The sequence below is a fragment of the Ylistrum balloti genome, unplaced genomic scaffold (assembly GCF_031769215.1).
Source record: "Ylistrum balloti isolate Yb309-2 unplaced genomic scaffold, AGI_CSIRO_Ybal_v1 Utg370120, whole genome shotgun sequence".
NCBI lineage: Eukaryota > Metazoa > Mollusca > Bivalvia > Pectinida > Pectinidae > Ylistrum > Ylistrum balloti.
This window is the reverse complement of record NW_026782137.1, coordinates 1,654,332-1,674,777: the sequence shown is the minus strand read 5'-3', so window position 1 is coordinate 1,674,777 and position 20,446 is coordinate 1,654,332. Positions and strand designations below refer to the sequence as shown.

At 35.0% G+C, this 20,446-nt stretch overlaps 1 protein-coding gene across 1 annotated transcript; it reads left to right on the top strand.

Annotated features, from left to right (window-relative positions):
* The first annotated feature begins 10,783 nt into the window (after window positions 1-10,783).
* On the top strand, window positions 10,784-17,035 carry LOC132550327 (uncharacterized). The gene is made up of 4 exons (XM_060214371.1): window positions 10,784-11,258; window positions 13,448-13,504; window positions 13,746-13,786; window positions 16,361-17,035. Exons 1-4 carry the CDS (start codon window positions 10,784-10,786, stop codon window positions 17,033-17,035), a joined length of 1,248 nt encoding a protein of 415 aa, XP_060070354.1.
* The last annotated feature ends 3,411 nt before the right edge of the window (window positions 17,036-20,446 follow it).

Below are 20,446 nucleotides of genomic sequence, written 5' to 3'. Positions count from 1 at the left end.
ATGCATTTCGGTTCTTGCTTAATCACATCATAACTTTTCCGCTTTCCATTTAAATGTTGAAACTCTACATAATGGTGTAAATAAATGAACAAAAGGTACTCAAGTGAATAACACCTTTCAATACAAATTTAGAATAAGATACAGTTAGTCAAATTATGAATTAAACTGCATCCTACAGCTGTTTCGTACTTCTTAACTATTCAGTAATATTTAGGGCCTACATTAACAATCACAGGAGACAGGAAATTAATTATAACAAAAAAGATTGATCTAAATTTTACATTTACAACTGATTGAAATCAGATGATATTTTCCTCGAATTCGTAAGTTATCTAGGCGACAGATCTTATTGATAATTATAAAGGTAAAGTACTCTGAAGGTGTCGATTTCATTCTCTGTTAATGAGTGAGCTAATTACTAAAATCAAACAATATGCTTTCTCTTATAATACCCTTGTTTGAATACGGTGATAATGAGTGGAACAATATAACCAAATGGCAGAGTCAGTTATCAGAACATTAACAATGGTGCTACTAAACTCACTAATCGCGAAACACTATACTAAGGATAAGGTTGGAAATCCCTCGTTGTTCGAATGAGGAATAGTTATTAAATGTTCAGTGCCCTTCTTACTTAACTAATGTACTGCATTCTCGTCATTTTAATTCTTTCTTTAACAACAGATGAGTAAACAATTCATAGAAATTCTGTCCTCTCCTCCTATATTGATCTGTACTTGGACCGCACTTTCCCGAATACACTGAATACCATCTGTCAATTACTAACCTTAAAAAATTCCTAAAAGTCGATGCTTGTTGGTATCGCCAGGTGATACTAACAAAGACAACAATCAGCATACCTCATCCGAATACAATTATACTGACGATGAAAATTCCAGTCTTTTCACTGCCACAATTTTGAGCAAGTAGCAATAAGACTATGGAATCTGTTGGCCAAATCTTCATAATATGTGCGAACGTTCAACTGGACTCCAAAAGTAATGCAGTGTCATGGAGACATTAGAGTTTAAAAAATAAGTTATTTTGTAAAAGGAGACAAGATCAGCTCTAAAATTTAGTCGTTTGCTACGATTATGCAGCGGGGGCAAAAGGTACAATCATGCGTCTTTGAACAATATTTTTGTTTCTATTATAGTGTTATATGTATGTGATTCATGATTATATTCATCGTCAATACTTACCTTCATAACAAATGACAACCTGTCAAATTGAGATGGTAGGTATATCATTTGATAATGAAAATAACATTAGTTGATTACTACGCTCTGAGATCGCCTTGTGGAATGAACAACGACTATAAACTGAGTTTACTAGGAAGACACAAACCACCAGAGATCTATGTACATTGGATTTTCACCTGATGTTACATAGGCCTGAGCTCCACGGCTTACATTTATTTTATCTGTATATCAGCTAATACCATATTAAGGAAATAGAAAAGCAAACGCGTTTGTTTGCGTTTGTATTAACAATCATATCGCCAATAGATTAAATACGACATATTTACTGCATTATTTCGACATGACTATGTCGTGTGTACTTTGTTTACATTTGATTATTTATTATCTTTAAACATGGTCGTATCTTGCGCAGCTGACAAGATGGTGTGGTCACAAACATCGCGTACTCTTGCGGAGACCATCGTATCACATACATTTCCTGTCCTAATTAAAGTGGAGAAAACGTGCCCAGATGATGTAGAATACATGTTCTCATCTGGGGATTTACTGAAACTAGACTCCATAGAGTGGATACCCAGTGTGCGGGCATGCAGGGTGATCCGGAAGTTAAACTCCTCGTCATCGGAATTCATTTATACAGAAGATACCGTCTCCATTCCCCTGGGATACAAAGGACTTTTGCAGTTAATCAATCTCAATGCAGGTATAACTGTGTATAGCAATGTAGACGACCTCCTGAGTGCTAGACCGAGATATGTTCGAACTATCGAACCTGTCGTACAAAATGGTAACGTTGTTGTTGGTGAGAAATGTGATATAGAAATAACAATACGTGATGGGCAGGCCGTTTGTGTTTATACTGAAAGATCATACATTTTAGACGAAGACGCTAAATTAAATCTTCTTCAACTCCCTGACAATTCACTATATACCTTGCAAGAGTTGTATGATCGATATCCATTTCCACAGTATGTTAGTTTTATACAGAATAAACAAACTGAAACGGAAAACGTCAGTGGGATAGGAACCAAACAGAAGATGTTGCATGGAGAGTTTGAACTTCGTGAATTTGTTCACCAAGATCTGGTTGTTGGTTCTTGTAATTTTGCATGTGAGGCTCTTCATGGGGGCAGAGTTACACGTGATTACCAGAGTGTGGTCATAGTCAAACCGGACGGTGTTACTGCCAAACATATGAACGTAGTTGTTTGTGAAGATGAAAACACCATGGTTTCTGACAGTCTCATCCAAAGGGGGACGGGATATCATCAGTCCATATTGGACCACATTAGTATCGTGGATGTTATAATTCTGAATCATCCGCACCTCATGGGAGCAATTGACCGAAATCTTGCAGAAAAATCAGGTATGTTTTGTTTGTTTATTAACAACCTGCTATTTAACACTGACAACGTTATGTTGTTTTTACAATGTCATACGGAAATTGTACATGGAGTGTTTTAAACATATTGAGATACTGCCAAACGTGTCCTTTTTTAAACTCAATGCATTAATAACGTTTTGACGGAAAGGGTAGATTTTGTAAGGTTATAATTTCATTACATCCTGTATAACAATGAAAAGTCTTCAAGTTCAAAATATCCAAGGACAAAAATCTCACATTGTAAGCTAAAACCGTGTAGGATTACAGCAAAATAACCATCAAACCCGCTGATATTCGAGTTTTAATATTTTAATTGACAATAAAATAATTTAATTTTTATCGGTATTATATTTACGTGAAATCACTGGATACTCATGTTCATTGATTCAAGAATTCATAAACGTTTAAATGATTGGTATACATTGTAAGTGTCATTAGATTTCTAGCGTTCTATTTCCCACAAAACCATGCGTCAATGGCACCAAGAGAGGTTAGTCCAACGCATGAGTTTATGTTTTTACAAAATATGCTAAACCACATAAATGTTGGCCTATATATCACATTTCTTACACCAGGTAAGGACCAGACAACCGTCACTGATGATGAACAGGTACCGAAGTCTGATGTAAGTAGTCCATTTATTCTAAACATCATGATTCATTTTCGTGGTAGATGCTGTATAAATAACATAATTGTTTATATTTATACCTGTTACTCGACTGATATTTTTTTATTTCCCGAATTACTTTATTTCTCATAATATGACACATACAATGGTAGAACATCCTTGTGGTCATGTCATGTCAAAATTGTCTGTCGTCATAACAATAGTTATTACTCCTCTAAGCTAATGTTTTAATGATTGAAATACTGATGTTCGGAAAATTTGTAAATCTCAAACATGAATGTGTTACATCATTCAAGTAAACATATGTCCCTTTGATTAATAGATTGCCTCATGTTTATAAAAGTTGTGTTTGAATCACGATTTTGTTGACCTGTTTGTACTTACTGGCTGTTACTGAATTGATTATATTTGAAGAACACTGTCTGGTGAAGCTTAGAACGATTACTCTTTTTCTCCAGGTGCTTTTTTTCTCTCTCTTTTGTCGATAGTGTTCCTAGTTGTATAAACACTGAGTTTGGGTTGTGTCGATACGTTGGTCTTTTCTTGTTGTTTTTAGACCATGAAAATATACATTGATAGTTTGGTTCAAGTTTCATTTACATTCGAATTCAAAATCACAGTCTGTTTATATGTTTCAGGAAACACATCAAGATTACACAGACTTTTGTTTATATGAAGTCGACAATCATTTCTATACTGTGCCAGTAGGCCCCGAAGAAAAAAACGAGGTAGAACAACCTACCGAATCTAATACCGAAAGCCATGCTACAACGGCTAGGGCGCTATTCTCGAAAAAATACAAAGACAAAATCAAAGCACTGAAATTCAAGCTAGCAACAGTAGTTCAACAAAAAACATCTAAGAAATCTATAAATGACGCCATTGATGATGAAGGTGACGATTACATCATTCCAGAAAATATAGCTCCAAAACAATCAGTGAAACATGTGGCCTTTGAAGTTCCAAAAAGCTTGCAGAAGCTGGTGTTGAAATTGTCCAGTAATCGGGAACATCACTACACAACTCAACAACTTAATCTCAGAACAGCAGCAGCAGACCAAGGACAGGCACGGAGTAATGTGTGCGTCTTCAATGTTGACGTCGATAAAGACAATGTAGATATAGAAAATGTTTACGATTACGTTGAAAATGTTCATGATTACGTTGAGCTGAAAGATACAGATCAGCCAGATAAAATATTCGCCTCCTTAACCGTGACTGGACTGGTCAATCTGTTGACCACATGCGGACTGGACAATATTGCCGACATTTGTCGCCAAGAGAAGGTAGACGGCCTTCTATTCGCTACTTTAACAGACGATGACTTACGAGAAATATTCTCTGCTAGCCGACTTCAAATTAAGAAAATAAGAGTGGCGCAAAATCGCGGCTGGACACCCAAAAGATAATTAGTCTTTTAAGCATTAAATTATCCTGTTATAGCATCCTCGTCGTCATAAATAACAGAACAAACTTTGCAAGCAAACATCATTTTGCATGTTATAACGACCACAAATACCATTTCAAGAGACGAATATTTAAAACTAAATTAGTAACGGTATGAGAAGTGATTTAAAAGAAAACAATTTCTTTGTTGGTTGTTTGTTAATCAATAGTATGTATATTGTCGATATCAGTTGTACGACCACAAGGGTATCATATACTGAAAAAGGCTAGCTTATTCGCTTGGTAAATACTGGAATGGTCATAAATCATAAAACATGAAAGTGTATCATACACTTTATATGTTTAATCCTGTACGTGTTAATTCTTAAATCATTTCTCATCGTGATCCTGTCACTTATTTGATTTTATGAAAGATTGTAAAAAATGTTGTATTCATGAAGTCAGGTAGGTAGAGAAATAATACTATGTTTTGGTCATCTTAAAACATGCTGTTGAAACTATATTTTCTATGCAAATGTATGTTTGATAGATGACAATTTACACAAATGTTTCAATCATCACAGAATTAATAAACAACAATAATTCTATGATGATTGAAACAGACGTTCGGTCATGTTGTCGTCCATGTTGATGATCAGTCATAGTCTAACACCATTGTTTCCCGGTAGATAGACTATATACAGTAAAACCTCGTTAAACCGCCACCTTCCGTTCCAACTTATCAGGTACAACTGTATTGTACGGCACTTTTTACAGACCCCCAAACTCCCCAGTATCCCAGTGGGATCATAATTCACATTCTTTAGAACTTGCATATAATACGGGATGTGACAACATTATTTTAACAGGAGACTTGAATGCGAATTATGTAACTAATAATCAGTCCGTTGCTCAACTTCTTGATTTGCTCCAGGTTTATAATTTATCCCAAATGATTTCATCTCCTACTTTCTACACTGAGAATTCTTCCGACCTCCTTGATGTTATATGTGTTAGTAGTCCAAATTTGGTTGACAAATGCTCTGTTGGAAAAAGTTTTTGGATAAGCCTCTGCGATATCATTGTCCAGTATTCTGTAGCCTAAACATAACCGTACTTATTACAGTAGCTAAGGAATGTATTCCTAATAAGGTAGTTACAATACGTAGTAGTGAACCCTCATGGATGAACAGTGAAATATGTAAATTAATTCGGAAAAGGAAGCGACTATTTAGAATAGCTAAAAGGTCAGGATCTGTAGCTAATTGGGGTAAGTACAAAAAAATAAGAAATAAAATTGTAAATGTAATCCGTACTGCAAAATCAAAATATGTTCGTAAACTCGGTGGAAAACTGGGTACTGACACTCATGGTAGGTCCTGGTGGAAAACGGTAGATAAATTATCATTCGACAGTTCTAAAACGTTTATCATACCAGCAATCCATGTTCGTAATTCTACTGATGATAATGATAAAGCTAATGCATTTAATGACTTTTTCTGTTTAAACTCCTTTGTTGACGATACTAATGCGGAACTTCCGCCCACTGTTCATGTTGAACCTCTACTTAATATACTACTAATAAACATATCGATAGGAATGACATTATCTTTGTTTTTTCTTGCCTAGATTGTTCTAAAGCTGTTGGTCCTGACCACATTAACCCCATACTCCTTAAAGAAGCTGCCGATATTTTGAGTTATCCTCTTGAAACAATCTTTAACAAGTCTTTAATTTCTTCCACTTTTCCCGATAAGCGGAAACTCGCTAATGTTGTTCCTGTGTTCAAGAAAGGAAATGCGTCCTTCCTCAAAGGAAAGGTAATGGAAAGGTGTGTACACAAATATATGTATCAATTCATAACTGTAAACTCTCTGTTATCTCCGTCCCAATCTGGTTTCAGAACGGGTGACTCTACAATTAATCAATTAATTGCCATTAGTAATGATATCTTTTCTGCTCTTGATAAAGGTAAGGAATTCCAGATGGTTTTCTGTGACATCAGCAAAGCCTTCGACAGAGTATGGCATTCAGGACATACCTATAAATTGAAGAAACTTGGTATTGGGGTCAGTTTACTGTCATGGTTCCATAGTTATTTGAATAATAGGTTACAAAGAGTGGTTATAAGTTCTACAAACATCCGAGTGGAAGGTTGTAAAAGCTGGTGTTCCCCAAGGGTCAATTTTAGGACACCTGCTCTTTCTGATTTTTATTAATGATATTGTAGATGATATCAGTGCTGTAATTAAACTTTTTGCAGATGACACGTCTCTCTATACTATAATTGATACTCCGTCACAGTGCGCAAACTTTTTAAATGAAAATCTAAGGAAAATTTATGCATGGTCGGAGCAATGGTTGCTAAAATTTAATCCCGATAAAATTGAATCACTTGTTATTAGTAAGAAAGTTAATAAACCTAACCATCCCCCTTTATAGATGAATGCTATTCCTGTTAATGAGGTTCAACATCACAAACACATCGACGTTGTCCTTTCTCATGATGGCACTTGGACGGAACATATCAATTATATTATAAAGAAAGCGTCTAGTAAACTAGCCAACCTTAGGAAAGTCAAATTCAAAGTTGACAGAAATTCCCTCCAAACCTTATATTTTTCTTTCGTTAGACCCATTCTTGAATATGATGATATTGTGTGGGATAATCTTACTGCCTTACAGTCTCAGTCACTGGAGAATATTCAGCTCGAAGCAGCTAGGATCGTAACAGGGGGAACCAAATCAACTAGTCATGTCAAACTTTATGAGGAGACTGGCTGGGTCACTTTACAATTCCGTCGTAACGGAAAGAAAATTGTACAGATACATAAAATGTTTTTTGGCCTCACTCCTCCATACCTCTCTAATCTACTCCCACATCGCAGGTATGATACTCACCAATACAATACGCGTGATGCTGATAAATTAAGCGGCATATTCTGCAAGACCAACGTTTACAAACGATCCTTTCTTCCTTCTTCTATTGACCTCTGGAACTCGTTACCCCGCGAAATTAAAAATAATCCCTCTATAGGTAACCTAAAACGCTACCTGTACAGACACTCCCCTACCGTCCCTCCTTATCATAGTTATGGAAAACGCACCGATCTGGTTCATCACGCCAGACTACGAATGAACTCTAGTTCCTTAAACGCTCCTCTATTTCGACGTAATCTGGTTGAAGATCCCTATTGTTTGTGTCGACAAGGACACGAAACAACCGAACACCGATGTAAGGAATGAATGCTTTGCAAATCTTCCTGTAAATTACACTCTTGACCAACTACTATACGGAGATCAAAACTTAACTATTGAAGAGAACCAAAGAATTTGTAGCATTGTGCAGCAATACATTAACAAAACTAAACGCTTGGGAAATTAACGATACTACCATTCAGACTCAGACGGCTGTAGAATAAATTATTTATTATTCGTTGTCCTCGTCTGTAATTTGATTGCTTCCCACATATATACGTGTAACTGTATTTCGGTTGGGTACATGTAATTACAAAGTCTGAACACTCCTCTCCCCAACCCTCTCTCTCTCTCTCTCTCTCTCTCTCTCTCTCTCTCTCTCTCTCTCTCTCTCTCTCTCTCTCTCTCTCGTTCATTACATCAATTATGTTATCAATGCTTAGCTACAAGTATTATGTTGTCACCTGCTTGTCACTCTATATTAGGAGACAGATTTACATAAGTACTGTTATACTTTTTTCTGTATTCTATCTATATTTGTAATAATGATGTACAATTATGACACGTATGAAAAACAAAGTTCAAATAAGAACAAGTTGAACTTATAAATGACAATTCGTATGGCAATTATAGGAGCATTCACTATATTCTCAAATTAAAAAATAATAAGATGATGATAATAATATGACAATGATTTTACGATTATTTTCACAAATCTGAAATATGGTTCAAATGATATATCACAATAATTACATGATAATTTACTCAATTTAAAAAATTTCACTAAAAAAATAGATTCTTGATTTCCAGATGAAAACTTGAGTTAGGGATGACCGATTAGGTTGTTATACGTTTGACAGCAACTACTTTCCATCATAATATTATTGTGGTATTTTCCACAATATAAGTATGTAATGAGATCTTTACTCATATTTCTGTCGTTTACATAGCAGTTTCCTGTAAACCACTTCAGCGATATACTATAACTCACATCATCACAGCTGACAAATGTAAATTTGTATTGAGAAGATGTCGAAATCAACCACCCACATAATGTTCACATGTGAAAGGGTAAATGGGCAATTAATATGGTGGTTTGGTACATTTTAAATTGATCCATAAGGGGTTTTAAGTATTTTGATATGTGCACAGACGGCAGCAATACAAGTATTTTTACATCATTAGTTGTTTTGCTTCTAAATATCAGTCGTTTTTTTCAATAACACAGTCTAGCAGTATGCTTGGTGTTCAGCACATGTGTGATCAAAAAAGCTTATTGTTTCTTCTTTAAGCACGTAAATTTACATGAATTATAAGTTAAAATATTACTTCAGGATGTTTATGATATTGACAGAACAGTAAAATGTACTGTCATTTTAGGATTAAAGATAGAATTTTATTTTTATTTTGTTATACGGCCCGTCTACATCCAGGGCCATTTTAGGCCAAACTATCATATCAAATACTTATCTGTTATAAAACGTAGTTTAAAAAAGTTTTAAGAGTAAAAACAAATGATAAAATAGGGAAATTTAAAACAGTAGTGTGTTAAAAACGTGTATATTGCTGGATAAATCAAACTATAGAAAAAGAATAATTGTAAATCACATATATGGTTCAATTTTGTTAAAGAGGCAAATCTCGCTAATGTAATTAAGAATTTCATCCAAGTTTAGTTGATTTCAAGATAGAGCTCGTACTTAGTAACACTTGCTTTTGTATCAAATGTTAAGTACGTCTGCCATACATCACAAGAGATATATACACACGTGTATCGCTTATCACACACAATCTGACCAGGATGAGGACGTGTTAATTGTTTGGAAGTTCCAGTTACATCAAAAGTATTACATCACCCTAGCCCGATTGTTCACATTATACATGTATAGTGTGTACTTCTGATAATGTTGATAACAATTTGTCCGACACATACCTGTGTGTATTTTAAAGGAAGTCGCTTATTACACTAGCAGGATATATCTATAAATAACATATGATTCACTCTAAAATATCCTATTTAACACTACTCTCTCCAACTCAATAAATATCTAAAAGGACACATATAATCCAGTCAGATTTGTGCATTACAACATACCCAGATAACAGTACTTTCGTAAGTACGTATGTGTTACCTTTTTAACGTCAGTTCAGTGATTTCTTTTCCATTTCGAAGTACATGGGATTTGTATTATTTGTCCGTCCATTTGCTATTGTTGATAAAGTCGATTTAACTTTAGTGCTGAGATATTAAGGTTTTTTTTTATATTTTCCCCCCAAAACATCATGATATTTGTAATGTTTAAACTAAGTTAAGTGTGGTCTTGCACAATAGAAATTTCCAGATCAAGTTTAAATGTATATATCTTCCTTCATTTGTTTCATCTTGAACAGGATGATATGTTTTTATTATTTTCCGTACAATCTCTTTTAATCATTATAAAACCAGCACTGTAAGTGTCTGACCAAAGAATGCATTTAGTACATGTTATAGATCCTTACGATCACCTGGCGACAAAGGGAGGGTAAGCTGCTAATGTTGCCTCATACCTTCAACAAGAGGTCACAGGATTGTTTCCTAGCATTGCAATTTCTGTTACTGATGCTTTATGAGGACATTTCAAATAAGAAATTATTGTACGATTCAACGAAAACAAGCACATATCAACAAACAAGTTCAAAGTTTATTTATCTACACGAACTTTTAAGGTTAAAAGATAATAAAGACGTCGAGAACTCGCAGTGTGTCCTGCATTCGATGGTATGCTTCGATACTTAACGCACATTATCCCATTCGGACGCGCATGTCAGAGATTAAACACCCTAAAACATATGATAGGGGGAGAGCTGATATAAACACTGATAAAAAATCCAACAAATATCTGCGACCTGGAAAAAAACTTCCGCGTTCCATATGGTTTTGGCATGTAGGGACAACTGCAGTATTTCGCTGCTCTCTGTAACTATACCCTAAAGTCAAAAAAGAAAATGGCGACCGGGGATGACGATCTCACTTGGTCAGAGGAAGTGATTGCCTTAATTAAAGCTGTCTCATCTCACGGCGTTCCGATCCTCGTCAAAGTGGAGGGAGGGAGCTGTGAGTCACAGGAATCAGACACTTTTTCGAATGGGGATATCTTTCAACTGGAATCCATTGAAGAAAAAGTTTTCGTCGGTTATTGCTATAAAAGTACGGTTCAAAAACGTGAAATTTTAAACGAAGATGACAAAATCCTTATCAATAAGGACACAGCTAATAACATATATGTCAGAATATGTTTGACAAAACCTGAAGAAGAAGGAAGGAAAATCTCTTCGATACACATGGAAAATAAGCCTCCACTTCCGGACAACTCTTACCTCGAATTCACGCCACAGAATCTTGTTATTCAAACATCTCTTGAGGGCAAATCACAGCCTCCCCCCTTACCCAGGAGAGGTGGAACAAACACCAAGTCGAATGGTAGGACTGTCTATGATATTTTTTTAATTAGATATAGGTTTCTACTTCTAAACCCGCAGACAAATGTGTACCAATATTTCTCAACATCACCAATTATTTTAGGAGTTTATAAGTAAGAAATATTTTATGACAATGGGTATCTAAAGTACATATTCTAAATACAAATGTTTTCCATCAGCCAACATGCAGATAAAAAGTTCATGTCAAAAGTACAATGCCATATGCCATTAATTTAGCCGACAAGCAATTTTATCAGCTAGAGCAGACAATAAACGCATATTTATCTACACTGAACACACACACTCTCACAATCACAGGTAACTCACTGACGTAACTCTCCTGTCTATAGTAAACACCAGTCACACTGACGTAACTCTCCTGTCTATAGTAAACACCAGTCATACTGACGTAACTCTCCTGTCTATAGTAAACACCAGTCATACTGACGTAACTCTCCTGTCTATAGTAAACATACAGTCATACTGACGTAACTCTCCTGTCTATAGTAAACATACAGTCACACTGACGTAACTCTCCTGTCTATAGTAAACACCAGTCACACTGACGTAACTCTCCTGTCTATAGTAAACATACAGTCACACTGACGTAACTCTCCTGTCTAGTCACACTGACCTAGTAAACATACTCACACTCCTGTCTATAGTAAACATACAGTCACACTGACGTAACTCTCCTGTCTATAGTAAACATACAGTCACACTGACGTAACTCTCCTGTCTATAGTAAACACCAGTCACACTGACGTAACTCTCCTGTCTATAGTAAACACCAGTCATACTGACGTAACTCTCCTGTCTATAGTAAACATACAGTCATACTGACGTAACTCTCCTGTCTATAGTAAACACCAGTCACACTGACGTTACTCTCCTGTCTATAGTAAACATAGTCACACTGACCTAACTCTCCTGTCTATAGTAAACATACAGTCACACTGACGTAACTCTCCTATAGTAAACACCAGTCATACTGACGTAACTCTCCTGTCTATAGTAAACATACAGTCACACTGACGTAACTCTCCTGTCTATAGTAAACACCAGTCATACTGACGTAACTCTCCTGTCTATAGTAAACACCAGTCATACTGACGTAACTCTCCTGTCTATAGTAAACATACAGTCACACTGTCGTAACTCTCCTGTCTATAGTAAACATAGTCACACTGACGTAAATCTCCTGTCTATAGTAAACACCAGTCACACTGACATAACTCTCCTGTCTATAGTAAACATACAGTCACACTGACGAAACTCTCCTGTCTATAGTAAACACCAGTCACACTGACGTAACTCTCCTGTCTATAGTAAACATACAGTCACACTGACGTAACTCTCCTGTCTATAGTAAACATACAGTCACACTGACGTAACTCTCCTGTCTATAGTAAACATACAGTCACACTGACGTAACTCTCCTGTCTATAGTAAACATACAGTCACACTGACGTAACTCTCCTGTCTATAGTAAACATACAGTCACACTGACTTAACTGTCTTGTATATCATAATAAATTAAAGTAAATGCATACTCAAATTCAATACACCCATTTCACAATATCTATATTCCAGTTGAAAACAAAATTAACAAAAGATGAAAAGCAACTTGGATCTTTCAGTGTCTATGTTATGCATCGTCAAAACTGCATTTGGTTCATCTTTTTATGGTCAATGATCAGTTTCTAGTACAGAGTTATTCATTTAATAGGAATTTGATTCAGAATAGACATCTCAATAAACCATTTCGAATGGGGGAAATGTTTGAGGTTACTAACTAGTAATCAAGTTTCCTCGCAATCTCTAGAAAGCGATGGGTGGAGGGAAACATTTTACAATGAATAAAGGGCATCAAGGAACGTATGGTAAAACCATATGTGGCGACATAGAGGAAGGGGCAGATACAAAGGTAGTAAGTAGGAAACAAAGTTGTTGTTGAACTTTTCCCCAATTGAGAAAAGAACATTTCATGACCGATATTTGCATAGTGGGTGTCGTATAGAAAGCAGAAAACGTTTTTTCTTCAGGAACACCTGGTTTTGTTATCCTTGTATTTTTAAGCGTCGCATTATGACTTTGTTTCAAGCAGACCATAATTGTCTTGTTATTTGGACCATTTTCATTATCAAGACGGTGAAGTAAGTAAACAAAATTGTAACTTAATTATTACAGAGGCAGAGAGAAGGCCGATGCCCCCGCCTCGTAAATCATCTACGCAAGGTATATCAGGTATGTTGTCAACAATGTGTGTTATTTAGCCAAGTGCTCACAGTTTTTGAAATGTAAACGCTAAAGATTAGTTTAATTTGTTAAACATGGTACGTGAAGTTTCAAACTTGAGAGGATAAAAAGATTAACATGTAAAACTGGATAGTATTATTTGACAGTTACTATATGAAATTGAAGAAAATCTTTAGAAAAAGGGGGATATTTTCTTAAATAGTAACAAAAGTATCCTTTTTTCTTTTAGATCACGGAGTTCTAGCGCCAGACCAACCGCAAAGGCCACAGGTAAGTTACCTATACGTTCATGTCTTATCTAATGGGCACATGGATCTCGATATCTGTATGCTCGGGATTTTCAATAAAATGTACACAAGGCTCCACTGTCAATAAAGATATTTTGCCTGCTCATCAATACCGAGGTTGTGTCAGAGTTTACGGCTTTCCTTTATAACATTAAAACTCCTTGCCAACGTATAATACGGGTCGATATCATGGTGTACATCTGCGCACGGTACTGTAAAAAACCTTATAACTCGGTCTGTGTGATTGGGTGTATCTCTGAATGCCCACATTTTGAAAGGCCCTCAGGGCAGTTTTGTTTTGATAGTGATTATAATCTTTTTCTTAAATGGGGTCTCAGTGCCAACAGGTAAATTTACCTGTAAAATGATCAGTTGATAGTCTGATATACATTGTATAGTTGATAGCCTTTACCTACCTTTAATTTTATATCCATCTATATTTTTTTTCTTTTTATTACATGTATTTATTTTATGTAGTAATACACAAAATGTCCAATACTTTGATAAATTTACACTTTTATTTTATGTTTGTACTTTTGTATCTGTCTTTACTGTCTTTAATACACAAAATGTTTAATTTTATGTGCATGATAATAAAGTCTACATCAGATCAGAGATGTATAAAGATTTTTGTTTCTATGTGAATATTATATGTGAGTAACCATGATCCAAACTTATTTATTTTGAGCAGTTGAAAGTAATCTTACTAGTGATTAGGTATTTACAATGAATTTATAATGAACTAGGGAGATTACCTTTATTAATAACTAGAAAATTAAGAATTTTTAAATATTGGTTGAAAATAAAAGAGTTCCGATAATTGCATCTTGAAAGCATGTTATGAAGAATGTGTGAGTGAAAATGATGTATGGATGAGTAATATAAAACAAGAGTTGTCAATATTAGGTCTTGAGTATTTATTTGAAAATGATCTTCCTGCTAGTGCTGCGTATAATAGAATAAAACAGAGGTTATTAGATGTAAATAAACAAGAAATTTTAAGTAGAATTAAAGACTCTTCTAAAGGATAGTTGTACCAATATCTTACTGATAACTTTAATTTGCAATATTATTTATGTAAGCCAATTGAAACGAAATACACACGTTTAATTACAAAGTTTAGACTATCTGCACATAATCTTAATATAGAAAGTGGGCGTCGTAGAAATATTGGAAGAAGAAATAGAGTGTGCATCAGATGTAATGGAGGAGATATTGAAGATGAATTTCATTTTATTTTAAAATGCCCATTTTATGAGGAATTAAGGAGAAAATATATAAAAAGGTTTTACCACAGACGTCCAAGTGTTTTCAAATTAATCAAACTTTTGAGTGTAAACAATGTAAAGGAACTTTGTAATTTGGGAAAATATTTGTTTTATGCTACCAAAAAACGTGAAAATCTCTAGTAATGCCAACTCTTTTTGCTAGGATCATGTACACAGCTATATATATATGTATGTTATGTGTTCAGCTCTCCCGATATGTCAGCGTGTGTGTGTGTGTGTGTGTGTGTGTGTGAGGGTGTGAGGTGGTGTGTGTGTGAGGGATGGTGTGTGAGGTGGTGTGTGTGAGCGTAAGCTACATGCATGTATTATATATTATTATATATTTATATGTAAATGTATTACTTTTGTGCCTATGAGCCGTAAGGCTCCTGGCTAATAAAGAATCTGAATACAACTTCCTTCCCATTGTTCCTTGAAACAACACATACCTATTGTTAAAAAAAATGTTGGCATTCAGAGAACACCCCGTGTGATTTACCACACATCACCATTGCCTATCGACATGTGGTGTTGTCAGAATGGGGATTTCATTAAGTATTACATACGAGGTCTCTCGAAATGTCAGGGCCTTTAACACATTGGGTTAAAATTCTTTCCAAAAAGATTATATCTAGAGTTATTTTGTTTAAAATCCAAGCGCCTATGTATATATGTTGCTGTTTAAGTACTAGTATCTACCATTGCATGTCAAAATCATATTACCTGCCTATATTTTTGTGTTGCCAAAATTCCAAAACAGCAATTCACACTAATTCCAATACAAAAATACTGTTGTCGTCTTGATTGCCTGATAATGGTTCTATCAAAACGTTTATGTATTTATAAATATTGCTACCAAAATACACGTTCTTACAAACTATTGAGCTTTCAAAATAAAAATTTCTGCCAACACTAAGTAAACATTTAGTGCTCTCGTTTAAATCTCTGTGATTATTACCAAACGTTGCTGTCGAAACATTACGGTAAACTTTAGTATCTTATTTTTAGTGTGGTTACTGATGCTGTGATTGCTAATTGGGTAATTTTGTAAGATATGCGGACATAATTCGCTGCTGTGATAGAAGGTTCCCTTACAACTAACATGTTTAGGTCTGTCTTTGTTTGCCTCAGATATATACCAATATTTACTGTGTAATTGTTTCAGTTCTTTGTATAATAGAGTCACATATGTTATCATGACCACAGACAAATGACTTGTTGTAAGAGTATAAACAGTATTGTCGGATTCTGACTAACTTTCAACTACAGTTATGTTAATCTTATTGAAGTTTCAGAGGGAAAGAATGTCTTCAACGCTTAGCAGTGAAAGTATTAACGACGATGTGTACGAAATGCCAGAGTCCGAAAATATTTATGATGAACCCGCAGACTTAGAAAATGCAGTTGCTTCAAGTCCGGATCATTCTCTAAAATATAAAACCATGGAATTCTTCAGCAAACAAAAGGGTAGGCTGCAAAAATTCAAATTGAAAGTCGCAACTGCAATGAAAAAGGAGAAAACAGCAGCAAATATGGATAAAAAGAGTGAAGAACATGACGACGACGACGACGACGACGACTACGAAATTCCAGTCGATCCGTCAATCAAAAAGGCGACTATAAAGAAGTACAATCAGACAGATAAGGAAGGTAGACAATATGATACTCTTGAGAAACATCTTATGATGAACAAGTCGCCGAGTAACAATTACACGCAACTGTCGCTAGGTAACGCTGATCAGAAAGATACGTCGTTCGGTTCTCTTTCCGTAACCGGATTATCCAATCGGCTGATCGCATGTGGATTAAGTAACGTTGCCAAAGTATGCCAAGAGGAAAAGGTGGACGGACGGCTGTTCCTTACCTTAAATGACGAGGATTTGAGAGAAGTATTCAGTGTAAACGAATTACAAATCAAGAAAATTCGTATGGCGCAAAATCATGACTGGACACCGAAGACTTGACAAATCATTAGTCTAGTATGACGGTGTAAGATATTGAAGTTACTCAAAACATATTTCCATGCACTGAATTCATTTCGTAATATACTAACCAATATGGCTTACACACGAGGCTGATATTGAATTGATATCACACAAAAAGCAAACTTCAATATCCAAAGTAAGCAAGTATCCGAAAGGTTTTTGACCTTCTTATACATAAAGGGTTTCACAGAACCATACTTTACAAACTCTCTGGATTTGGAGTCTCCTTAGTCGTACGGGAAACGAAGGTGGAGCTTTCATCGATAAGTCAAATAATTTGGAGTCAAATATTTAGAGTCAAAATTTTCTCGAATTGAACTGACCAACGTATTTAACCGTTCGTCTTTGGACAGTTAAGGTTTTATGAAATAAGTAACAGTATTCCATATCTTAGGAGTCATACAAAGTTCTGCCGTCCGATACATGAAGCTGATAACAATTTTTTTTTTTTTTTTTTTGCCTCATTCAATGTCACTTGACATCTCTCTATTGATGGCTACCTAGTCTTTTTGGTTGATCATCAAGCCTACTTAGATAAATTAAACGTGTTTTCAGTTATGAGGCTATTTTGTTGGTATCGCTAAATGTGTGTTGCTGTGCGAGTTATATGTCATTTAAAATATTTTTGTTGTGGTATTGCTTCGGGTAGTATCTTGCCTCAGCTTGTCTGTAGGGCTCTAACTTTTTTGTTGTGTCAGTAAACATTGTGTTTTGATCCGTCAAAAAAAGGAAAAAATCAAAATCTATTTTCACTTTATGAAATCCTCTCTTATATATCATACTTAAAATAACACTGTGAAAACCTTTGAAGTTAACTTCTAACATGTAGCTGGGCCTTTAATCTACTAGGGATTTTATTATCATATTTAGGACCTTAAAATTGTTGGTTACCTAACACATTAAAATATGATCCCAAGAAGTCCAATTAATTGTGTTAATCTGAACCAATGAATATATAGATATACTTTGTCAATTATATCCGTTCTTGATACAGCCAAGTTACAACTTCAGACTTTATGTTTTAACATTTCTGATCCAGTAATTTGAGTTGTAAAACTCTAACTCCCATCTCAATATTTCAAAAAGATAACTACATCGTTTGACGTATACTTGGAATTAAGATTTTTGTTAATTTGTTCAGGATTGTTAGACTCAAAGTACTTTTTTCTCAAATGAATTAATCAGGCCAGAACGCACCTAGATAATTTCGCTGTTCGTTTTCATTTTCTTGCTTCTGGTATTTTTTGTGTCAACTTTTGTTGGTGCTTTAAACATAAATCAGAATAATTCAATCATTTTATCATAAAAATATACTTAGTTTACTTACTAATCATTGTTTGTATTGCGTGTTTTATGAATTAAATACTAATATAATTTAAGATTAACGTTATGTCGTCATTCTATAACTTTTCATGTTCCACGAAGGGAAAGCATGTAGTAGCCGCTTTGTCCGTTCGTCCGTCCGTCATAATTTTGAAATTTTTTAGTTATCAATATAAATATCCTTGTAAGAGTATGAACACTTGATATTGGATCTCCATGTAAGTTATTTCTTTGTTAATATTTTGTTACTATATTTCTCTGTATCGATTTAAAATAGTTTTGTTTCCAAGTCCATATAACGTCGTGTTGTTGCAATGACAGTACATCAGACGTGATGAATGGATTTTGGTATTGATTGAAGAGAAGTGTTATTAATCATTTGCTGACAAATTTTATCAGGCCTACCTGCTTTACCGATATTTAGAGATACAAGAACAACGTCTGATTGGGTGAAATAAACGTTATCGATTCAACTTTGGGTTCCCATATTGATCAGTAGTAGAGATACACGCGTGCTATCTATAGCAAAGACACGATATAGTCATGTAAAATATTAGCTTCCGGTTCGTCGTCTACAGCAATGATATTAGAGATATGGTCTATTAAAGAGAGGGGTGTGGGAGGTATAATGTTAGATACATCTCTCAACTTTGAACCTAATCAAAGCCTATCACTCCATCAAAATGTTCTCTTGTCCAAATATCTATATTTATAGATTTCGTTGCTTTTTAAAGTTGGTTAAATTTCTACAGAAAAAAATTAATTCTTTGTGCGGCCTATTTCTGATTCTGATTTCACGCCTCTGTTCTGATGTAAACCATGATTTGTCTTTGGTGTTTTGTAACAGGTTATTAATTTTGAGATAATGAACATGTTTAAAGCACCAGATCACGCGCTTGAATCTGTTAGAAATATATTTATTTCTATTTCATCAATAAATCCAGTGCCATATCTGTTAGTATTAATTATGAAAACATCACGCATATACAGAGAAGGCCTTCTACATTAAAGATGTTAAAAGAACTTGTTCTTCTACGTTGAGCATGCCAATTTTCTGAACTTCAGAGACATACTTACTGTATTGAATAAAGTAGATAATTTTATTTTCGGTCATTTGTAACTGTTTTATGTAATGTAGAGTGGCCATCATACCCAGACCAAACAACAGAAATGATACTGAAAATAAACGATAAACCATAAGCTGTTTGAGATTTGATATAAACCTTAAGATCAGATCAGAGTCTGTGGAGGATGACTTCCAACAGCCAGATTGAAGTCGATAAATATATCTTGGAGTGTTTTATCTAAACTGTTCATCATAGTTTTCTGTCTGAAGTCTTCCTTTTGAATAAATGGATACACCTTTTCTGGGGTTTTAATGTCATCGGATATTATATCTTTAGACGTGGAAATAATGATTGGATAGGTGATTGTAATTTGAGTTATTGGTGCTTCATCCTGCAGAATTGGACAAGAATCTGATCTTATACTGCCACACCTATACTTTCCCGATACATGATGAAGACGCAACTCTTTGTGGGTCTCTTTTTCATTCGTTGCAGATCTCCAATGAAATCACAACTGACACTAGCAGAAGTATCCAATCAGATATAGCTTATGTATAATAAATTGGTGTCTACAATATGACAACACTTCCAAAGTTGCAAATACAGATGAAAGTCGACATGCGCATCAATATAAACCTATAGGAGAGCCAATAGGAGTTAGAGGACGACAGTGCATGTTTATCCGTGTTTGAGTTTGAAAAGCCGGGAGTAGCATTTCTGTTGAAAAAAAAATCATTACAAATACCATCTCAAGAGTCTACAAGTTTATGAGATCAAGTTTAACAATACTTAAATATTTCGCTACATCACTGTTAAAACTTAAATGTTAAATTTAGTCATACTGAAACGTCCCTGGAGTATGCGTCATGTGTGTGGAGTGTTCTGATGGAGTGGAAAGGGTACAATTAGAAGCTGTTCGAGCAGTACCTGACCTTTCCTCTGTAGCCTCTTGTGATGCTCTGTATCTCGAAACAGAAGGGTAACTCTAAAATCTAGGAGA